Source organism: Sinohyriopsis cumingii, chromosome 7, assembly GCF_028554795.1.
Source record: "Sinohyriopsis cumingii isolate HCF-2022 chromosome 7, ASM2855479v2, whole genome shotgun sequence".
Classification (NCBI taxonomy): Eukaryota; Metazoa; Mollusca; class Bivalvia; order Unionida; family Unionidae; genus Sinohyriopsis; species Sinohyriopsis cumingii.
The window spans coordinates 96536405-96559225 of NC_142967.1; the positions used below are offsets into that span (position 1 = coordinate 96536405).

The 22821-nt window shown below is 33.9% G+C and overlaps 1 protein-coding gene across 2 annotated transcripts in view; it reads right to left on the reverse strand.

The window, feature by feature from the left end:
- Positions 1-22592, reverse strand: part of LOC149795763 (uncharacterized) — a 42081-nt gene extending 19489 nt beyond the window's left edge. For both annotated transcript variants that reach the window (XM_089965673.1, XM_089965672.1), the window contains exons 1-4: positions 22515-22592; positions 13732-13842; positions 10224-10380; positions 2896-3207 (exon numbers count right to left, since the gene is read on the reverse strand). In XM_089965673.1, coding sequence (XP_089821799.1) covers positions 2896-3207; positions 10224-10380; positions 13732-13827 — 565 coding nt within the window. In that variant the 5' untranslated portion in view covers positions 13828-13842; positions 22515-22592. The remainder of the gene's footprint in view (positions 1-2895; positions 3208-10223; positions 10381-13731; positions 13843-22514) is intronic.
- Positions 22593-22821: the final 229 nt, after the last annotated feature.

The following is a 22821-nucleotide window of genomic DNA, read 5'->3' on the forward strand; positions in this document are numbered from 1 at the left end:
TTCAATATCACTGTGGAAAAAACCCTCAAAATTTAACACAAGCAAAACTTGATCCAATCCAATAAATCAATGCTGACTTTAAAGATCCTATTGCACTGAAACAATGACAGCAATGAACGATAATGAAATTCTGAAAATAAAAAAAGATAACATATGTACTCACTCAAGAGTGCAACTGCAAACTGCACAAAGATCGGCCATTGCATAATACACTGGCAGATCTGGGTCTATGCAATTTGTAAGGAGCAATCAGTAGAATAAACAAGACAGACCCTGATCTGCAGGCACATGATGCTAAGGCTGATCAGGATCTTTGTTGTTTGCAGTTTGACTTGACCTATAAGCGAGTATACATGGTAACAACAAATCTTAATGTCAATGTATGTGACTGTTCTAAGTTACTATATCCAAGGCATAAAAAAAAAATACAAATGTTGAAGGCCTGTTTTAGGTATCTAAGGATGCTTCATACAGTTCTAAGAACTGACCCCTCGATTTGAGGACTACCAGTCTAAAGCCTTTGCAACTGGTCTGAGGTACATCATAACTTAACAGTATTGGATGGTCATGTGATTCCACAAACCACATGTAAATGAACAACTATCATCACAACATTTTGAGCTGCAATACAAAATTCATTCTAAAACCACCTTTAAAAAAAATCAACAGTAATGTTTCACTTTACGATGAAGCACTCTAGCGAACAAAACAAACTGATATGATATTTAGTATGGAAATTACCAATGATATTAGGAACAGAAAATTGACCCCATGTCTAAAAGAATACTTACAATCAAGCGAAATTCTGCCAAACTGTGCAGAGGAATAATAAATATTACGAACTAGATTAAATCAGAGAAATACATGATATAGTAATGATATAGTACTGTCTGTGCATGCTCAACAACTAAAATATAAATATTTTATTTACGTTACAACTATTCTCCAAGAAGAAAAATTAAATTATATTAGCTAGAATAATATAATTAATATTTCATAATCAAATATACCATGTGTGACAGACTGCAATCATAAAGAAAAAGTAAAATGTCTGTTTGTTAATAATACTCACATACAAGTCAGATCTAAATTCAAACTGCACAGACCCAGATCTGCCATCATAGACCCAGATCTGCCATCACAGACCCAGATCTGCCATAACAGACCCAGATCTGCAATCACAGACCCAGATCTGCCATAACAGACCCAGATCTGCCATAACAGACCCGAATCTGCCATAATAGACCTGGATCTGCCATCACAGACCCAGATCTGCCATAACAGACCTGGATCTGCCATCACATACCCAGATCTGCCATAACAGACCCGGATCTGCCATAGCACAATGGGCTGGCAATTTTTTGTACATGCAGTTTGTTAGGAGCAAGCAGTAAAATAAACAACAAATACCCAGATATGTCAGTTCATTATGCAATGGGAGATTAGGGTCTATGTTGTTTGCAACTAGACTCATCTTTGGAATATATATGGTACATACAAGGTTATATTTAACATGTAGTGTTCTAGTCTGAGATCACTGCAAGTCTACTTTTATTATTCCACTGAGCAAATTATTTATTCACTTATCACAATTTTGAGAGCATCACAAGGACAATGTATTCTGCTACAGCTTTACTTACTACAGCTTTACTTACTATGGCTTTACTTAATATGGCTTTACTTACTACAGTTTTACTTACTACAGCTTTACTTACTACGGCATTACTTACTACAGCTGTACTTACTACAGCTTTACTTACTATGGCTTTACTTACTACAGCTTTACTTAATACGGCTTTACTTACTACCACTTTACTTACTACAGCTTTACTTACTACGGCTTTACTTACTATGGCTTTACTTACTACAGCTTTACTTAATATAGCTTTACTTACTACAACTTTACTTACTATCACTTTACTTACTACGGCTTTACTTACTACGGCTTTACTTACAATGACTTTACTTAATATGGCTATACTTACTACGGCTTTACTTACTACAGCTTTACTTACTACGGCATTACTTACTACAGCTTTACTTACTACAGCTTTACTTAATACGGCTTTACTTACTACAACTTTACTTACTACCACTTTACTTACTACAGCTTTACTTACTATGGCTTTACTTACTACAGCTTTACTCACTATGGCTTTACTTAATACGGCTTTACTTACTACCGCTTTACTAACTACGGCTTTACTTACTAGAGCTTTACTCACTATGGCTTTACTTACTACGGCTTTACTTACTACAGCTTTACTCACTATGGCTTTACTTACTACAGCTTTACTTACTATGGCTTTACTTACTACAGCTTTACTCACTATGGTTTTACTTACTACAGCTTTACTTACTATGGCTTTACTTAATGTTAATGCACCATCAGCTATTATAGGTGGAGCACTATGACTCAGCAGTGAAAACTATACTAATAATTATCAACATAAATGAAACAGCAAAGCCTGTGTCAAGTTTATGGAATTTCAATCTTACAAAAAAAGAATCCATTAAAAACAATACTTAAGGTCAAACAGGAAATGCAGCTCAAAAGCAATAAGAATGTTTACAATAATAGTTAGTCAGACCTATGAGCTTTTGATACATGGGAGGTAAACCTTATTTCGGACATTACACAAACAACACCCGAAAGATCGATACATGGGAGGTAAACCTTATTTCGGACATTACACAAATGATATCTGAAAGATCTTTGGGATTGGTTGGAAGAGGTCACTGTGACTTACTTGTATGTTGTGTAATCATGTTTTGTAAGTGATTTTTGCCTGAAGATCAAAATTATGCTAATATATCTAGCATGTTAAATATATTCCATATGGCAATAAAAAAGTTATCTGGCACAGATAAACTTACATACTTGTGAATACTTACTCTTTTGAGTCCTCTCTTTAGAGACAGGAACAGAATTCAGTGAAGCTGCTGCATAATTTAGGGCATGGTCTGTGGATGTCTCATCTGCTGTTTCCATGGAAGCTGTTTGATCTGTAGGTACCAGTGAAGATATCTGGACCCGCTCCAACTCAATACAGTCTGGATTTAATTCAACCTTTATGACTGTATCATCCACTACGCCCATCTCTAATGGCAGTTCTGTAGGTATGCTGGTTTCCATAATATCTTGTTTATCCTGCTGAACAATTTCTTCCTTCTCCTCCTTCTTTTGAAAAGTGACACTGTCTGGATCTATATTAAAAAAATAAAGATAGGGTAAATCCTATCGTAAAGGAGACTACCATGTACAGGACACATTTGTACATGAAAAAGCGGTCCCCAGTTATAAACAAAGAGTACTGTAAACAGTACACCATATGCCCATCATATGATAAATGGTAATTTTTATCCTATTTACAAGTAAAATCATGTTTCATATGTTGGATACTTGTTTGATTTTTGGGAATCCAATCAACATATGTCTTTCTTATCTTAAATGTATAAATCAACAAACTGTGTCAAGGTAAAGGATACAAAAATCTTATCATTTTGCAAAAACCATTTCTCTTTTTTCAGTTTTATTGACCCTAAAATCAATAGATGTTCTCCTTTTCTCAAATGCAAGTAATTTACAGAGTTCAGTCAAGGCATATTCTACAGAACTTGTGTAGTTTTCAGGAAGTTGTTTTTCCTACCTTCAGTAAGCTTGACCTTTGACTTCAAATATCTATTTTTCAATTTTTAACCCTAAAATTAGCAAGTGTGTTTCTTATCTTTAATCCAAGGCATCTGTACAGTTTGGTCAAGGTATCTGGTATGCAAGTTAACGTGTGGACAGTTTCCTTTCTTCAATCCCTGTGACCTTGACTTTTACCATATTTCAGTCTGAAATCAATAGATTTCTTCCCCACAAAAATGCAACATACTTGCAAAGTTTGGTAATAGTAGATGATGGAAAACTTAGGTTATTGTGCTAAAACACAATAGGATGCAGATGGATAAACACATGGACTGACAGACATAACACAATATCCTCTGCGTTATGGTCAGCATGTAAAAATGACATAAAATGTTAACAATAAAATTCATGCAAAATTTCAATAATACTAAACTACACAAGACATTTACTTGAAATTCAATGATTACTGATGCTGCATAGATATATGATGTTGTTGTTGTTGTTGTTGTGGGGTTTAACGCCATTTTGCAGCACATGATAGGCTATACATGGCGGCCAGTATTAATGGTGGAGGAAGAACCAGAGAAAACCCCGGAAAGAACCACCGACCCACGAGAAGCTGCTGGCAATCTTTCTCACATACCCATAGATATATGAAACCAAAGTTTCAAAAAATGAGGCCACGCTCCATCATCAAACATTATCCTAACAATAAATCTCATAAGAAGTTGATGTGTGAAAATCAAACTCATCCAAGATTTCAGGATGGATTTCACGTATAATGCTAAAGTCCTCTTTATCTCCTAATCATACAGATCACCATTTAAGATGTTTCTCTGACAGTGACAATCAGCGAACTATAACAGAAACCCAATTTTAAGAATTTAAAAAAAACAAAAACAATTTAACACAAAATACTTTAGGGTCATTCTGCTTGACCAATGCTAAATTAAAATTTTGTTTATGTTAAGCAGAGCACTGTGCTTAGGATTTCCTTAAATTGACAGTGACCAGCAATCTTTAATCAACTAGGCCTACTGATATAACAATCTCATTACAGGACCCCACTGGTGTCAATCAAAACTTATCATAGCAATGTAAGAGGTTTGCTTGTAAATTTATGCATGTTGCCAATGTTTAATTCATTATTCTGCTGATTATGTTTACACCTGTGTCTCTGTTACACTTGACTACATTGTCTGTATTTTCTTGATTATTTGATGATTCAGATTTGTTTTGGGTTGACTGGTTTCTTGAGTTTAGTATATGCAAACATGCCTGGTTATAGGCTGTGCAATGTTAGGACATCAGTCATTCTTTGGAGTATTTTTGGGAGACAAAGACTCAAGATACAAGTTTCACTTTGGTATACTTTGTACTGGAAAATATTTTTCTCACTTGTTGGTCACTCGCCCATGAAAGAGTCCCTTTAAAAGACAGGGTTGTGATATAACCAAGTATTGTCATTTTCTCTCGATCTGTGGCCATGCCAAAAGCTTCAGAATCAGCACTGGATTGGTTAATTACATGCCTTATTGTTTTCATATCCAGGCTTTACCTGACATCTGATACAGGTAGAATAGAACAGTTTGGAAACCCTGTCTTTAAATAATGTGTGACAGACAAGGGTAAGACTATAGAATGTCCATGTCTTTAAATAAACTGTGACAAACACACATGGGTAAGACCATATAATGCCCCTTCATTAACTAAGCTGTGACAGACAGACAAGGGTAAGACCATATAATGCCCCTGTCTTTAACTAAGGTGTGACAGACAGACAAGGGTAAGACCATATAATACCCCTGTCTTTAAGTAAGCTGTGACAGACAGACAAGGGTAAGACCATAGAATGTCCCTTCTTTAACTAAGTTGTGACAGACAGACAAGGGGAAGACCATATAATGCCCCTTCTTTAACTAAGCTGTGACAGACAGACAAGGGTAAGACCATAGAATGTCCATTCTTTAACTAAGCTGTGACAGACAGACATGGGTAAGACCATATAATACCCCTTCTTTAACTAAGCTGTGACAGACAGACAAGGGTAAGACCATAGAATGTCCCTTCTTTAACTAAGGTGTGACAGACAGACAAGGGTAAGACCATAGAATGCCCCTGTCTTTAACTTAGGTGTGACAGACAGACAAGGGTAAGACCATAGAATGTCCCTTCTTTAACTAAGCTGTGACAGACAGACAAGGGTAAGACCATAGAATGTCCCTTCTTTAACCAAGCTGTGACAGACAGACATGGGTAAGACCATATAACACCCCTTCTTTAACTAAGCTGTGATTAACAGACATGGGTAAGACCACAGAATGCCCCTATCAATATACCTTAGTAGGGGCACATAAAAGATTATATTATTATTTTTCAGTTTATCCTACAATTCCTAACAATGTTATTCTGCAAATATAAAAATTAGGAGACATGTCCAAAACTGAAAATCAAGGTTTCATCAACCTCCAAGCCAAATTTGGTTAAAACCCAAATCATGATAATCCAATTACTTGATTGCCATGCATCTGTAACTTTCAGTAAAATGACCAGTTAAATAATTACAATTTCTTTCTTCTGACCATGGTTAGATTCTATTTATCACTATTTCGGACATCAAACTGTCTGGATTAGAATTCTGCTTCCTCCAATCATTGATGATTCACAAAAGAAGATGAAGACTCTATACAAGATAAAGCAACAATAAAATATCTTCATTTGTACAAAAGTTATACATGTACATAGATATGGTCACCAGTGTATATCTTTCCTTGCCATAAGCTTGACCTTGCAGCATGGGTCATGGCTATGCTATGAGATGGACAGCTAATTAATAAGTGGATTGTTATACGTGATGATGAGGGACCACTCATCAAGATATGGAATTACATTTTAGTTGGTTGAATTTAAACATCAAAATTTATTTGTGGTATTTTTCATGTAATAATGAACAATCACTCCAAGAACAGCCAATCTGGTTTTCTAGTGCTAACTGGACACTTGTTTATATTCTTATCATGGATGAAGTTAAAAATTTACTCACCCACCCACTTTGAAAACTGCATCTTGATTATAAGATTACAGTGAGAAGTAAAAACGCAAAGTAATGGCAATAGATTAACATTGATCAGCATGTATCTTTTCATAATGGTGTTTATTACTGTTGGTGTGTGTGATCTGGATTTTTAACACAGCTTTAAAAAAATTTCAGTCATAACACTACGATGTCTGCAGTATGACAATTTATAGTGATGTCTAGCATGATTTCCCACCCAGGCCGACCAGTCCTAACACTAACCTGTTAATGCTGAGAGCCAAACGAGGCAGCTGTTAGTGCCATTTTTGTAAGTCTTTGGTATGACTCAGCCAGGGATCGAACCCATGACCTACCGCATCCAAAGCAGACGCTCAAACTATTAATGTTGGTGCCAATACTTTACCAGGTTTTCTGAAAATAATACTACTACTAATAATAATAATAACAATAATAATAATAATAATAATAATATTCTTCATTATCATCACTGTTATGTCAGTTACTGGAAGAAAAATATTTAGCACATGTATGAACTCATATTTCATAGCTATTTGAAGAGAAAAATTTAAATCTGTATAATGGCATTTCCATTACACAACAGAAAACACCTCTATTATTCACGGCTACTGGACGAATACAGCATTAACCATTTATGATACAATGGCTACTGCATGTACCTAGCTTAGCTTCGTTATTGACCTGATGACCTGGGGTCATATCAATAACTGAATACATTCAAAGAAGAGTCTATGCTTGGGAAAAATTTCAATAAAATCACTCTGTTAAAGAGTTACGAGCAAGAGAAGCAAATGTTAATGGAGGGGTAGATGTACAGGTTACACTATAAAATAACACACCTTACCAAAGACCAACATTCACAAAATAACTATGTATTATGGAAAGTTTCTACATATCAATGTATGTGCATGCAAGAGGAATTTACAGAGGATAGGTGTCTATACATCATTTGCAAAAACACATTACACAGATTGTAACAGGTGGGAAAATATCCCAATAGTGGTCACATCCATCGTTCTGCAGACTAAGAAAACTTCCAGCACATTACAGATCTTGACAGGCCTGTCATTGATCTAAAGGGTATACCATACTTATATAGTTTTACATCTACACAACAGATCACAGCTTCTAAAAAACCATTTCTAATACTCACTAGGTACTGTATCACAAATTTTCACTAGGTACCAGTTATCATGGATTTCACTGTTGCCCAGAACCACAAATTTAAACACCCAATGAAAAATTAACCACATGTGATAAAGGAGCCCCCTTCCCTTTTAAAACTGTGTTTCATTCCTTGAGATCAACCAAGCTATTTGTTCAATCATAATTTCTGTAATTTGGTTAAAAATATTAGCTTTTACACTCATCTATTTTATTTTCACCCTTTAAAAAAGAATTATAAAGTATTTTTATATTGTTTCAATGCACACACAGCTATATGGTATCCAGTAACTGTAATTTCCACTAACTGCATTCAACTGATATGTTGTAAGATAAGAAAGGATAGTGAGAAATGAGAAAAATCATAAGGTATTCAAGTGCTTTTATTACTGACAGTGAAAGAAATAAGTAATATACATGAAAATTAGATTTAATAATTATTCATATGGATTCTTCATTCAAGAGAAACTATTTTCAAAACTTTAAATCCTTGTGAAACCATGTCTCATTTTATCCATGCATGCTTAATTCCAATTAACAACATCACTATAAAAATATTAAAACTTGCACTTGAGACACAATTACTAATGAAACACTATAAATTGATTTTCGGACAAAACCACTGAATCAACATTGCATCACTCATGTCAGCTGGTACTCACAAATGTGTATTGGGTAGATAATCCTGAAACAGCTGATTTAAACAAAATGACCATTATTCTCAAAGCCACAGATAATTAAGTCCAGTCTTTCACACATTTGCACGTGAGCCTCAAATATCCATTCAGGTTCTATCAGCTTTATTGATAATGTTTTATGTCAAGTCTAATGGCTGAAGTTAGTTCATACATGAGGCAAAGGAGTTATTCCATTGGGTCTTTTTTTTTAAATTTAGTCAGCATCTTTGCACTTAGATGGGCTTTGAACACATCAAATGATGACAATGGTTGCTGGTTGCACTAAGCAAAGAGGACCTGGTCACATGTTTGGTTCACATGTGGAATGACAATATTATCCAAACTGATGGGGATCAAAGTTAATTTGTATCACTCATATGCAACTGTCAATGCCATAGTCATCAGAAAGTTAACGAAGGTAGAGATATTAGGTTGGTGTTGGCTGTGTTGGCTACCTTTGATGCTGAGTGTAAGTGATTTATCTTTACAGGTGTTTGATTTGTGCTCATATGGGTGGCTGATCTGTTTTATTAATTGAAGTGACTGTTCTTCCTGGTTATCAATGTTTTGTTCTTTTGTATTCTGTATCTGAGGTATTTGTTGAGGTTAATTCATGAAATTACCTACAAATATGCAAACTTAGACAGGCAAAACCATGAATTTAAGTATAAGAAACCCCCATCTTTTGTTTTTCAAAATGACAAAAAATTGGGAACTTTTTGATAATACAATGCATAAAGGACTGGATCAGCAAGTCTACCATTTTTAACTTTATCTAAGCACAACTTTCACAACTTTCAGCACACTTCCACTGAAATACTTTATAAACAGATGCAACACATAGTATTCTCTTTGAAAATTCTTCACAAACATCCTCCCAAGCGAACTAACCATTTTTAAAGTAAAATTATTATTCAAAAACATGCACTGCCTCTCAACTATATCCACTGAATGATGGAAATGATGTTTCATTCAGAAACCTCAGCTTTGGCCCACTGGTAGAAATGACAGACTGGTGATATGAATATTAAACATACTGAGCTCATAACCAATCTATCTCTATCCTGTGTGCAAAGGTATCCTAATATTTTATGATAACTGTTGATGTTTCATACACCAGCGCTATTTCTAAATTCTGCAAGTTCGTATATCAATACGGTGATGTCAGATTTTGTTGGACATTAATGTTTTTTTCATTAGTGTGTACAGACAAACATTACTGATACTTCATACGGCATCTATCTCTTTGCCACAGAACCCATACTTTCTCCAGTCACCTACACAGTTGTCTAAGTATTCCATACAGGTCAGGAATTTAGCTTCTGGAGTACAATTGTCTGATTCACATCAACACCAAAGTAATCCATTAAAACACCATGGTAATGTAGTCCATCCATATTATGATGATGCCTACAATATAAATTGAAGTTGGACTAACCAGAATCGACTGAAGTACACTGAATCAGACTTCATTTCCACTTGACATGAAAGGTTGCTGAGTTGTTTGGTTGTTTTTACTTTTTTTAAAAGCATTTCAACACATTACAGGCAATATTACACAAACGAAATTGAAGCTAAGTGTCTTTCTCAATGACACACTGAGGTAGCCAACCTAGGTTGGCTTAGGTGGGGTACAGAACATGTGATCCTTGGATTATGAGTTGCCACAACACCTGACAAAGAAAGTACATACCTCTACAAAATAAGAGGAAATCTTTTTTAAGTTCCTCCAGTTTCTTGAATTGAAAGTATTCATTCCCCTTTCCTGATCCAAGCTGGGTGACCTCTCCATCTCCCAAGCTGGCTGTTATTACAAGAGACTCTTCTCCAGTCTCTGATAGTCTTCTCAGCTGAAAAAGTATCAAATATTGGTTAAATTAGGTAACAGATGCAAACTTAGTCCTGCATTTGCTTTGCTCCTCTTAAGTCAATACTTCAATTTTTTGTCTTGCATATGAAAAGGTAAAACTGGTCTTTATAGCCTTGCTTGATTCTTGCAGACAGACCTTAAACCCACAAATCAAATGCCTCTAAATTATTCAGTATGATAACTGATGTAGCACCTGAATAGTCTGATCTCATGAGATCATCTGTTGTGAAGATTTAGGTTTAAATGCAGAGGCCATGAATATTCCTTCAAGGCTATGTACAATTTTGCCAGTTACTGTGATTCATACCCATAAGACATCACTGGAATATTGTGAATCAGCATGGTTCTACTGTTATCAAGTGAGAAGTCAGTCTGGAATATTTTCTGATTGCATGCATTAATCAGCACTGAAAAGAGATGTTACTGGCGATTGCCACAGTACAAATATGCCATCAGCTTCTCAACATCATGAATAAACAGAATATCATGAGTGATTTTGTTATCAGATATATGTCAGATGAAAATGCAGTGTATCAAATCATCAAAATGTTTTTCGACAGAGCAGTGATGTAAGACTGCACAAGACTGCTACGTCACCTAAATAAATACTCATATTTTCAAAATACATGCAATTTTTCCCCAAATACTATATAAACAAAACTGTACTATACTGTATGAGAAAGTTCCATATGCAGCCATAACTGAAAAAAATTAACAATCAAATTCTTGGTAAAACACTGTTCTCTTCATAAGCAATGATCTCAGCTGCAGATATATTAATATATTTACATGCATAGAATAAGTATTTGAGGTGGTCAACCATACTTGATGGAAAATATACATTTTATTTAAACAATGCTTCAACCAAAAAGCAAACTACTGCTATTGTTGTGGACTATTAAGCATACTGGTCTAAGTTCACCCACTGATGACATATGCTTGCATGTGCATATTAGGATTTTAACGACGACTTATTTTGCTTGTTCTATAAAGGTGGCAATTTGGAGCTATTCAAAAAGCTGTTTCTCCTGAGCAAGTGAATGAAATGTTGAACAAATTAAAATTCCCAACTGCAGTGCAGAGAAACCTGTTAACAGCTGCCAACCATGGGAAAAAGCCAAAACTGGCCTTTAAAGAGAGGTGATTAGTGTATGCAGGTTCACCTTCTAACTTGGCTTTTGAACAAATACCATGTGCTGAATACCAATATTATTATTATTATTATTATTAACAACAGATTAAAGGTCACTGGCCACCTATACTGTACAAACATGTGATATTATTATAGTCATAAACAAAACAAATTTGTTATGAATGCACACCATAAAAATGTTTAATTAGACTTAAAAATCTGCTTTTTTAAATGAAAAAATTAGTCAGCAATCTCTGTAAACAATTAGCAGTTATCATGTGCCAAAAACGGATATGATGTTATATATCCGTTCTATTCAGCCAAACCAATGAAGCGTTTAATTTCCCCGTGTAAATGTCTATGTGATATATCATGATCATGATTTTGTACAGCAAATATTATGCAGTGTTGCATATGGATGTAACCAAGAGTGATGATGGGACAAATGGGTTCTTTCTTTTGCTGAAAGACCCTGTTTCCCAGGACAGAAAAAAGTGGACTGAAGCTGTGGGATCGAATAGGGTGAGGGATGGGAAAGTTGTACCATTTATGCCAAATTATAGTCAATTTGGCCCAAAGACAATTTGCCCTAATTTTTATGAAGTCAGCCAATATAAGGAAGCCAATTTTGGTTCCTTTGGATTCTTTTAAGTGTGCTGATTTCTTTCTTTTTTTCATACAAAGTCAGCCAACACAGGGAAGTGGGTATTGATTCCTTTCTACCTCTATTAACAGGAATTTTTGAAAATAAATCAAAACAATGGAACAGTTTTGAAAATGACAATCTATTATGTCATGCACGCACATCGACATAAGGCTGAACAATAAATTAGTTTTCAATAGTTTCATCTAAATGTTCCCTATTCATAGTTTAAAGTGTTTTATTTTTTGACAACAAGAAGCATTTACTTCATCTTGTGGGGATAAATGTACGCCATTTCCGGTTGGTGTCCTCTATAGGTGTGAAATCATAGCTAAGGTGAAGTAACAGCACTGTATACTTCTATTTTGAGTAATTAAATTATTTCTTCTTTAAACTTCATAATTTCTTAACTCATTTTGTGTGAGTATAACTACTTTTAATCATGTAATACAAATGAGATGTAAAAAGAAAAATGTTGGAGCATGGCCAGTGACCTTTAAGTTTAATGCTCTATTCAGTAAACTCATAAAATACATGTCTATCTTGCTCTCTACCAAGGTTATGTTCCACACAAGATACTGTATCATGCTCAATTTAATCCATCTTTTAAATTAAATAATCTCTGAGGCTTAAACATGCACAATTAGACTTGGAAACATGTGCAATTAGACTTGGAAACATGCGCAATTAGACTTGGAAACATGTGCAATTAGATGTGGAAACATGCACAATTAGACTTGGAAACATGCACAATTAGACTTGGAAACATGCCCAATTAGACGTGGAAACATGCACAATTAGACTTGGAAACATGCACAATTAGATGTGGAAACTGGTGTTCTCATTTCAAAATAATATCTATATTGCTCAGCTTACTAAGATCAAAAGAGTCAGCTTATGTGAGAGGTCTGTGATGAATAAGGAATGGAAAGAAGCTTAATGTAGCCATGGTTACTAACACATGAAAAGAAACTATCTACATATATCTATATACATATCTATTAAAAATGTTAGCTTTCATTTGCTTTATGTCAAATATAAATTCAGCTTGTTTAATTACAATATGAGAAGAAGAAAAAAAATCAATGTAACATTTCATTATGAAACTATAAATATCATTATAACAGCATAACCAAACAAGGGCCCATTCTGGCCAAAAGGAACACTTTTCAATGTTCTAGCCCAGAATTTATTACTGAGTGATGAGGTAAGAGCATTTCTTACCATTTCCAGCCATACAATAATTATAATTAGCACTTTCTTTATATAATAAAGACGGGATCAAAAATACAAATTCACTTATTTTAGGAACATGATAAGCATGGACACCTCTTCCCATACCAATGACCACCCAAAAAATAAAAATAAATCCAGGTTTGATCCCTGTTCAAGGATAAAAGATCACCCTAGGAAATGGGTGGAAGTCTTCTAGTTTTCTAGCTATTCCATCCCATTTCAACATCATAATAGTTATGAAGAATGTATTGTATAAAATGTCAGATGCGGTTGATGAATCATAGCAAAATGAATAATGCTGAATTTTGTTCATGCATTACCAAAAAATGAATTTCCTGTTTCAGCACAAGTTTCAAAGCCTGCCTGAAATCTGGACTCTGTTCAATGTCTGGGTCATCCATGCTGTCTGCCATCATAGTGAAGTCATAGTTCTGAAGAGAAATCAAAACAAAACCAGAATTTACAACAGAGCCACTACTGAAACAACATGATTTTTGTGTTCTGTTGATCATTTTACGCTTGCATTCCAGTAGTTATTCCTTTTTGTTTTCATTTTTTTTTATTTATACCAGTCTGGACCTCTTATTTTATAATACAATAACAAAATTTATAGTTTTTACGATCAGTTTTGGTTCATGACTAAATGTACTCAACTTTCTTGTCAGTAACTTTGCGCAATTTATACTCATCAATGGGAAGTTTTGTCTTAGAATCTAAATGTAAAGATGTCCATGGATAGCAATAATAACTTCAGTAAACCATTATGGTTCAGAAGATAAATGGAAAAGAAAGAATGTTCTTAATTTCTTAAAAATGAAAAATATGCAATTAACTTCCTTCAAGATGCATGCACTACTTTAACACAAAAGAGGAAAACAATATCTTCTTAATATTACCTCAAATATTGCTCTGTGTGAAGGGGCCAATTTAAAATAAATTCAGCAGTATACAATAGAAGTGGTGGTATGTTAGTAACGAACAAGTATGCTTTTGTAACAACATTACACTGAGAAACATTTATAGTCTGAGCAAAGATGACCGATAATCTTATAAAAAACTTAGGTAAGATATTTAAGATTTTGAAAATTATAACATTATTGTATCTGAAGATTTTAACCTTGCAAAGGGTCCTGAGACTGATACACTGAATTATTCTAAATAAATATCCCCAGGCTTGGGAAACAGTAATAGGAGACCTTTCAGCTACCCAAAACGAGGTCATTATTAGCTGCATGCTGAGAGGAAATAAAAAGAACATTAAAAAATGGATGTCCAATTTCTTCATTTGAATTCAAGTTAAAAAATAGCATCATCATGCATAGCCTGTGTAATGAAAAATGTTTTGCCTGATTAATACATGAAGACCAAACCAGTCTTTGTTCAGGACAATTTATTGGGGGAACATGTTAGAATTACTATACAGCCCCATGTCCATGGGATCAACATCATGGGTAACAGTGATAAAAACTAATTAACAGTTTTAATAGATAATTAACGTTACATTTTAGTTAACTAATATGCACTTTGCAGGTTAAGAGGAAAACACTAATTAATTTTTTAATTAATTATTAAATTTACACATTACATATTTTTGCAAGCCCAAAAATCATGACAGTTAATATGAAATCACTCACACCTACATAATATTTCTCAGGGATCGTCCTGGGCTTCGCCAATGTCGCAAATTGCGATTTTTTTTCCTTATTGGCGACAAAAATATCCCATCTGGCGATTTTTTTGGCGACAGACTTTTTGGTTATTTAATTTGTACATACAATCATGGATTTGGACTGAATAAATTTAAAGCCAGAACAAAAGGAAGCCACAAACTTGACTAAGCAATGCATTGGAATCAATCTGTTACACAAACGATCCTTTGTTCTTATTGACAACCCCATCTTTACAGTGCATTGTTACATCATCATCTGCTTATGCTGACATCTGGGCTGAGTACTGTATGCTGTGATACAGTCAATCATGCTACCGCACTATACCTACAACTGACCGACTTCTGAAGACGCGAATAGAACAGATACAATTAATTGAATGGCTAATCCTTCTGTTATTTTTTTTTTTTTTTAACATATACCAATACAATAGTTTTGTTGAACCTTCACAGAAAACTGATAACCTTTGAAGTACCGACTACTGCGTATATATACAAAGCAAATGGAAAAAATCTCAATCACAATTATATCTGTCGCCAGTGCAGCATTTTACTCATTGATCTTTTCCTTTTGCCATCAATCCCGTGTTACGGCTGCAGAGACTTAAACTCCGCAACAAAAAATAGCAAAAAAGAAAACAGTTTTGCATAATTAATAATAATTATTTATTTCTCAAAATACAGGAGTGAAAGAATACCTAAATAGTGTGTGAATTTATGCTTATATATACGGTCCAATATTGCCAAGTGTTGACTCATGTAAGTTTCATTCGTGGGAATAGAGATCCTATTTTGTTTGTCGAGAAAATTTATACAGCATTCAGTGATCATTCTTGGGATTTAGGAAGCAATCCACTACAAGCTTTGTGAAGTTAGCCATAAGGGTGTGGGGGGGGGGGCTGCTGAGAGACTACTGGTGTCACCTGTCAGCACTGTAGACTGTGAATGTGGATTCAGTAAGATGAACCTCATAAAAACTGACATCAGAAATAAACTCTGCATCTCATCTCTCGAGAATTTAATAAGAATCAGCATGTACAGATGTGAAAAATTAGACTTTGAAACTGCGTTCAACAAGTGGGCAGCCCTAAAATCGCGACGTATCTTCATGTAACACTTTGTAACATTTTGTTAATGCTTGTTGTAATTAGAGTATTACCTAACCCATCTTTTGTAATTTTCATTGCCTGTTACATTAATAGACTAAATTAACACTTGAAAAAATGTACACTACTTGTTCTGGCGACACTTTTTGAAAATTGGCAACAAAATATTGAGGTTGGCGATTTTTTTGGCGACAGCTTTTTAAAAGCCAGGACCATCCCTGTTTCTACTTCATAGATAGGTAATACAGTTTACTGCATGTTATAATGTTGATTTTGGAGCGATTAAAAATAGTAGCTAGACATCAACTCCTTACTGATTCTGAACTGGCATTTGATTCTCAAGCAAGGGAATTCATTCAAAAAGTAGTGTACTATTTCCATTATGGTAAATCTAGTTTTAAAAAATGGTAATGGTCCTTCTCATGTAGTCACATTTTATCTTTCTCTGTGCAAAGATACTGGCATTTATAATTAGAAGGAATCCAAAGATAAAAGCAAATAATGTAAAAGATACTAAATTCTGTTAACTGCAATATGTAGATGACACTTCCTTATTCCTGAAAGGTACTTAAGAATCACATAAACAAACTGTATCAATGTTATAGGCATTTGCAAAACACTTGGGCCTTGATATAAACATATCAATGTTACAGGTATTTGCTAAACACTCAGGCCTTGATATAAATATATCAATGTTACAGGTATTTGCTAAACACTCAGGCCTTGATGTAAATATATCAATGTTACAGGTATTTGCTAAACACTAGGGCCTTGATATAAATATATCAATGTTACAGGTATTTGCTAAACACTAGGGCCTTGATATAAATATATAAATGTTACAAGTATTTGCTAAACCACTGGACTTTTATATAAACATATCAATGTTACAGGTATTTGCTAAACACTCGGGCCTTGATATAAACACTGATAAAAAACACTGACAACATTGGGAACATGAAAAAACTGCAATTATAAACTATGTAAGGAATTGCAAACTTAACTGTAAAACAAGAATTTTTAATTGTGTTGGGAGTGAAATTTTCAACAAGTTATCTGAAATTGTACAAATAAACCTTTAGTACCAACATTTGAAAAATTAGAAGAACGTGGTCAAGAAGAATGCATATCACACTCCATATAAAATACACAACTGTTACTAAAAGTCTGACAGCATACAAAAATCACAAACGTTTTAAAGCCATTATTAAATCAACTTAATTTAACAACCTTGTGTTTTAGATACTCATTGGATCGGTCACATAACAAAATGTAGCATTGTATGCAGGCTCTAAAACTAAATGGATAAGAACACTATTTTTAAAAGAGAATAAATTAAAACAGTCCCTTCAATGGATAAATGTTCGCTCTACTGGTAATTCTTTTTTAGATGAATCCATGGTCCTTTTATTCATTTTAACTGCTGAGTCTTGAAAACATCTGATATTTCTGAGAAACTCCAACATACCAAAGTCCCACATCATACTGACCATATGCAAAGGTGGAGTAATGATAACATTTTCCAAACAATCACTGTGGTGGACATTTTTTATGTCTTGACCAATCAGACATCACAAAAAGTCTTTTTGTGAAAACCTGATGTCAATATGACCATCCATTCTGAAGGAATAGTATTAAGATTTTCCAAATGGCCACCACAGTGGCTATGCTGGTCATCAGACCACCAACTGACCACTATAAAAAGTCTTTCAGCGAAAACTCCATGTGATATGATAGTCAATACAGCACAAGCAGTGTTAATAAAATTGTCAAGATGGTCATGGTGGTGGCTATACTGGGTATTTGAAGGACACTATTTTCATTCAGGGCCAGCTAGTCATAAATATCTCCACTGAAACAACATGTTTACCCTCCAAAATATTTGTTTTTATTCTCTTATTCAATCTGTGTGACCCTATGCAGCAGATGCAAATGACAACCCATTAAAAATCAAAGTTCCATTTTGTGAAATTAATAGATACATTATTTGCAAATAAAGTTGAAAGAGCAACATGAATTTGCATACTGGGTTCAAATATTAAGACCACAGTTGATGAAAAGATTAGTATATGTCATTGCTGCTTACCCAACAAGTAATAATAAAAGGTTACAATGTTAGCCTTATTTATTTTACTGTTACAGTGTACTAGACCTAGGTGGAGACAAATTTGGAAATTAAGTCACCACATGGACTAGAGAAAATCCAATTAGACTTTACAATGACAACATAATCTTCTTGAGTTAAGCTGAAATTTGCTTCTTGAAACAACTGAATGAAACACCACTGTTATCAATGTATCGACATCCTAACATTTGTAAACATTTAGAAAAAATAATAAAGAAAAGGGTCTTGAAAAGTTCACATGATAAACAGATGACGGCAGATCCAGAATGTTATCAAGTTTTGCAAGTTTCATTACCAACAGGGTGACCTTCAGGTTCTGAAGTATGGATTTGCTTTTTTTTTTAAAACCATCCTTTGTGCAGATCTTTTCTTGACACATGCACTAGTATTAACAAATAACAAAACTCCTACATGTTATCAACAAGCATCTGGCAAGTACTTATTACTGTAAAAATTAACCAATCAGAGAAAACCGACTGTACTATAATTGGGTCAATGGAACCATCATATTATATCGGCTTAAGAAATCCATATACTGCCATAACAGATGTATCAGTTGAATTCTGGTGACAGTTTAAAACTGAGTATCTCTTTCATGAACATACAAGGTCACTATCCCAATGATTTATTTTTTCACACGGATTCAGTTACTTTATAGTCTCTGCAAAAATAGCTTAAAAAGGGAAATAGTAAACTTTAAAGCTGAGGGCATGTAGGCATAGTATAGTACAGAACAAACATTATACTAATTTTTTCAGAGTATATTTTTCATCAGCATGTTACCAACTAGAATACATGTGTAATAAGTTGTCTTAATACTAAATTACTATACTATCTAAATAGTTCTATAAAATGTGCCATGGAAATGTATGGCCCTGAATATAGGTAACTGCTTGTGGATGCTGATTTGAAATGAAATATGTCCTTTAAAATAAAATAAAAACTTTACAAAATAATAAACTAATTAAAAATGTCAATTTCATGTCTCTTTATACTGTGATTTGTCTGATAAGCAAACAAAAAAAATTTCAAAACAAAGAAAAATACTTGCTGCATGAAGCATGTTGTTTGAAATATTTTAGGTTAGGTACATGTACATGTAATTGCAAAGAAATTAAATGGAGGCAACTAAGATAGTCGAATAGGAAAGCTGATCGCTGTTTCATAAGCAAATCAACTCCTCTACAGATCATGGTAGTGTTGAAGAATTTGATGTCAACAGACCACCCTGTTTCGGCATCTACACTGTTGTCTGGCTTTCCTGTGTATCTATGGTTTCTGTCACCAATATTGGCACAAAATGCATACCAAATTTGAATGATTTATGAAAACAAATTACTGCAATGCTTACCATTTGAAAAGTGGCAGTTGTCACCAGAACATTCTGTTCAAAATAATAATAATTTTGGACACATGGAATACCAGCCATGTTTTCATGACTTGCAATATGTCAGCCTATTCTATACATGGCTTTGTAAAGAGGAAATGTTAATGCATCAGGGTATGGAAATAAAACAAATTCCTTTGGAATACTTCTGTTAACATTTCAACTGAGGAACTAAGTAACATTTATAGCTGGATCTACAAAATTCAACATAATAATACTGTCAGTGGCAAGAGGTATTAAGCAAACTAGACAGATCTTGCAAAAGAAATTAGTATAAGTTCAACATTTTATAAAAATAAGCTATTATGCTTAAGAGGAAGAACAATGAATAAATAGGATGTAATGGGTTTTTAACGTCTCGTGTATGGAAACAAAATTACTACATCATTTGAAACAGAGTATGAAGAGAAAATTTCTTGAGAATCCCATAGGTGTCAACCCTTTGAGATGAAAACCTGTACGCCAGACCAACAAAAACCTTACAAAGACCAAAAAAAACTTTCACGAAAAAAATTATTCATACATTATACAAGATCAACAGTTTTAAAACTACAAATGCTATACACAAATTTTTATGACATATAATTAAATAATTATTTACATTTCTGAAAAACTTTATTTCATTCTTTTTACTTATAACACTATCATCTTCCTGCTTTGGCTAAGCAAAGAAGCTTTTGATGGATGCTCCCGTCTTCATTTAAAAATTTCTCTCATGCAGTTTTGTCCTGAAGTATTCCTCCAGATCATATATGTTAGACACCACTTTAATGTATTTACTGCATATTTTACAAAAAGCATGTGAAGATCATAACTTGGATACATCTACAATGCCATGGAAGACTTTAATCCAATCAGCCTGAAACTTGCCATGACGTCGGTCAGTGTCTTCAAGCTTGTGTTTCTTTGAGTTTGGCTCAGCCATTTGATGGATGGAATATTTCAACTAGATGAGAGAAATATAAAAAAATAATTTAAAAATTTATATTTGATATGTGATAGAGGAGGATCTCCTGACTACAAATATGTTATGAATTTATATTTTCCCCCATAAAGCCCAAGATATTATGCCGGGAGCTATCCAAAAATTAAAGCTAGAAATAAAAAAAATTGACAAAGTAGCAGTCTGGAAGTTTATACCTCATTAGCTGTTGATCATTTGTATTAAAATTGCATATGTGGTGTTTGAAAAGTTATGAATTTGCTATATGGTGTGCTGATTTTGGTCACAAACTTGATATAAATTGGCAGTGTTACATATTTTCGAGTCAATCAGTATCTGTACTACGTCCGTCATTATGGCAATGCATCTTCCTGTTTGCATTACCCATCTGACAAACTTAACTCAAAACTATAACAGCACGATAAAATGCCGGTGCTAAAATCAGTAGAGTATTTATTTTTTATTAGTATATTGTTAAAAATTTTAATAAATCAACTTTATCTCCACACAGAAAAGTCAGACAAATTATGGTTACACCAACATGATTGCCACACTGTGTAAAGTATGAAAATTGATGCAAACGTTATGCATTTGATAGTAATAAGTATAAATAATAAAATAATAATGTATAAAATAAGAAAACATACTTACTACACAGGTAATTGGTCAATATTAGAAATCCAAGTGAGCGTCTAATCTGCGAGCGATAAATGACAAGATATTTACACACTGGAGTTGAACCATGAATGAAACAAATTTCATTATCAAAGGAAAAGCACGGTTTTGAGTATGATTTGACTGGTTGTTTCGGGCCACCATAGTCTCACTGAATTCTCATTCTAAAAAAAAATTATGCCAGGAGTCCCAGATGCACGCAAAACAAAACAAAAAAATTTAAATAAAAATTTTTTAAAGAAAAAAACGTACAAAACGATTGTACGGCCGTACACTGACAAAAAAGAAATAAAAACATACAAATTACGGATACACCATACAAGTTGACACCTATGGAATCCATTCGAGCAGCAACTTAGATAGCAGATGATAAAGTAGGCGTGGGACAACTTGCAAAATTAGAAACTTGGATTAAGATGCAGTATTGTTCTGTGGTAAACGTTTCTATCTTTTAAATAATGTATTTATTTATATAACTCTAAAAGAGGAATATTTAATAGGTTTTTCTGTGTTACAAGTTCTAGAGGTCATGGAGTTAGTCTTCATGTTGACATTTAGAAATCACATTTTCATATGCATTTAGAATAGAAATGTGGGATATTTTTTTGCGCTTTATGAATATCCCCTTCCTTAAATAAAGGACGATAGTTCTTTCTTAATACAAGTTGGATTTTCGACCAAAACCAACACGTGATCCAATGTTTACAGAAATAACGTATCGTTGAGAAGACTTACCCAACATGGTGGTACTGAACTGCACTGTAATTGTAGTTCCAAATTTTGTTGAAATAATTTATTTGCTTAAAAAATTAGGTATTTTTATCTACATTTATAGATGTTGACCTGAAAAGTCTCAGAGCGACAGACGTGGATAACATTCACGATGCTTTGCGGAACGAAAAATAGATTGGTTTGGTTGCAAATATGATTACGTTCCTAATGTAGATCTCATTTTCGGGTATATTTGGTTAAATATTTGGGTATGTTATCACCATTAACTGCTTCACTCATAAAGGAGAATTGCAATGCGAGAAAAAACGAGAGTGTGCATATAATTCACGATCAAAACCGTACGCAGCGCACGAAAATTGGGAGCATTTATAAATCTCTAGAAAGAAATAAGCCTGAATCAAGACACAAAACACAGCGGTTATATAAATTAATTTGCTTAGAGGATATGTGAAGGAAACTTATTATTTACATCTGTGTTTGAAAGCTTCAGCCTTTAAATCGTTCTAAGAGTTTGTTGACGCTGCTGATGCACCCGGAAGTGAACCACATGATACTTGAAATATGCACCATTTTCAAATACATAAGGACATTTCGAGATTACAAATCGTAAAAAAAAACAAAAGAAACGCAAGACAAGTTCCACGCGACTTTGATAGATATCTAGCACACACACGCATATATAATGAAATGATAATTGATATATAAAATATCACAATATTAGTTATAACACACAAGTGTTACACACACACACACCAACAGCCTGGTCAAAAAATAAT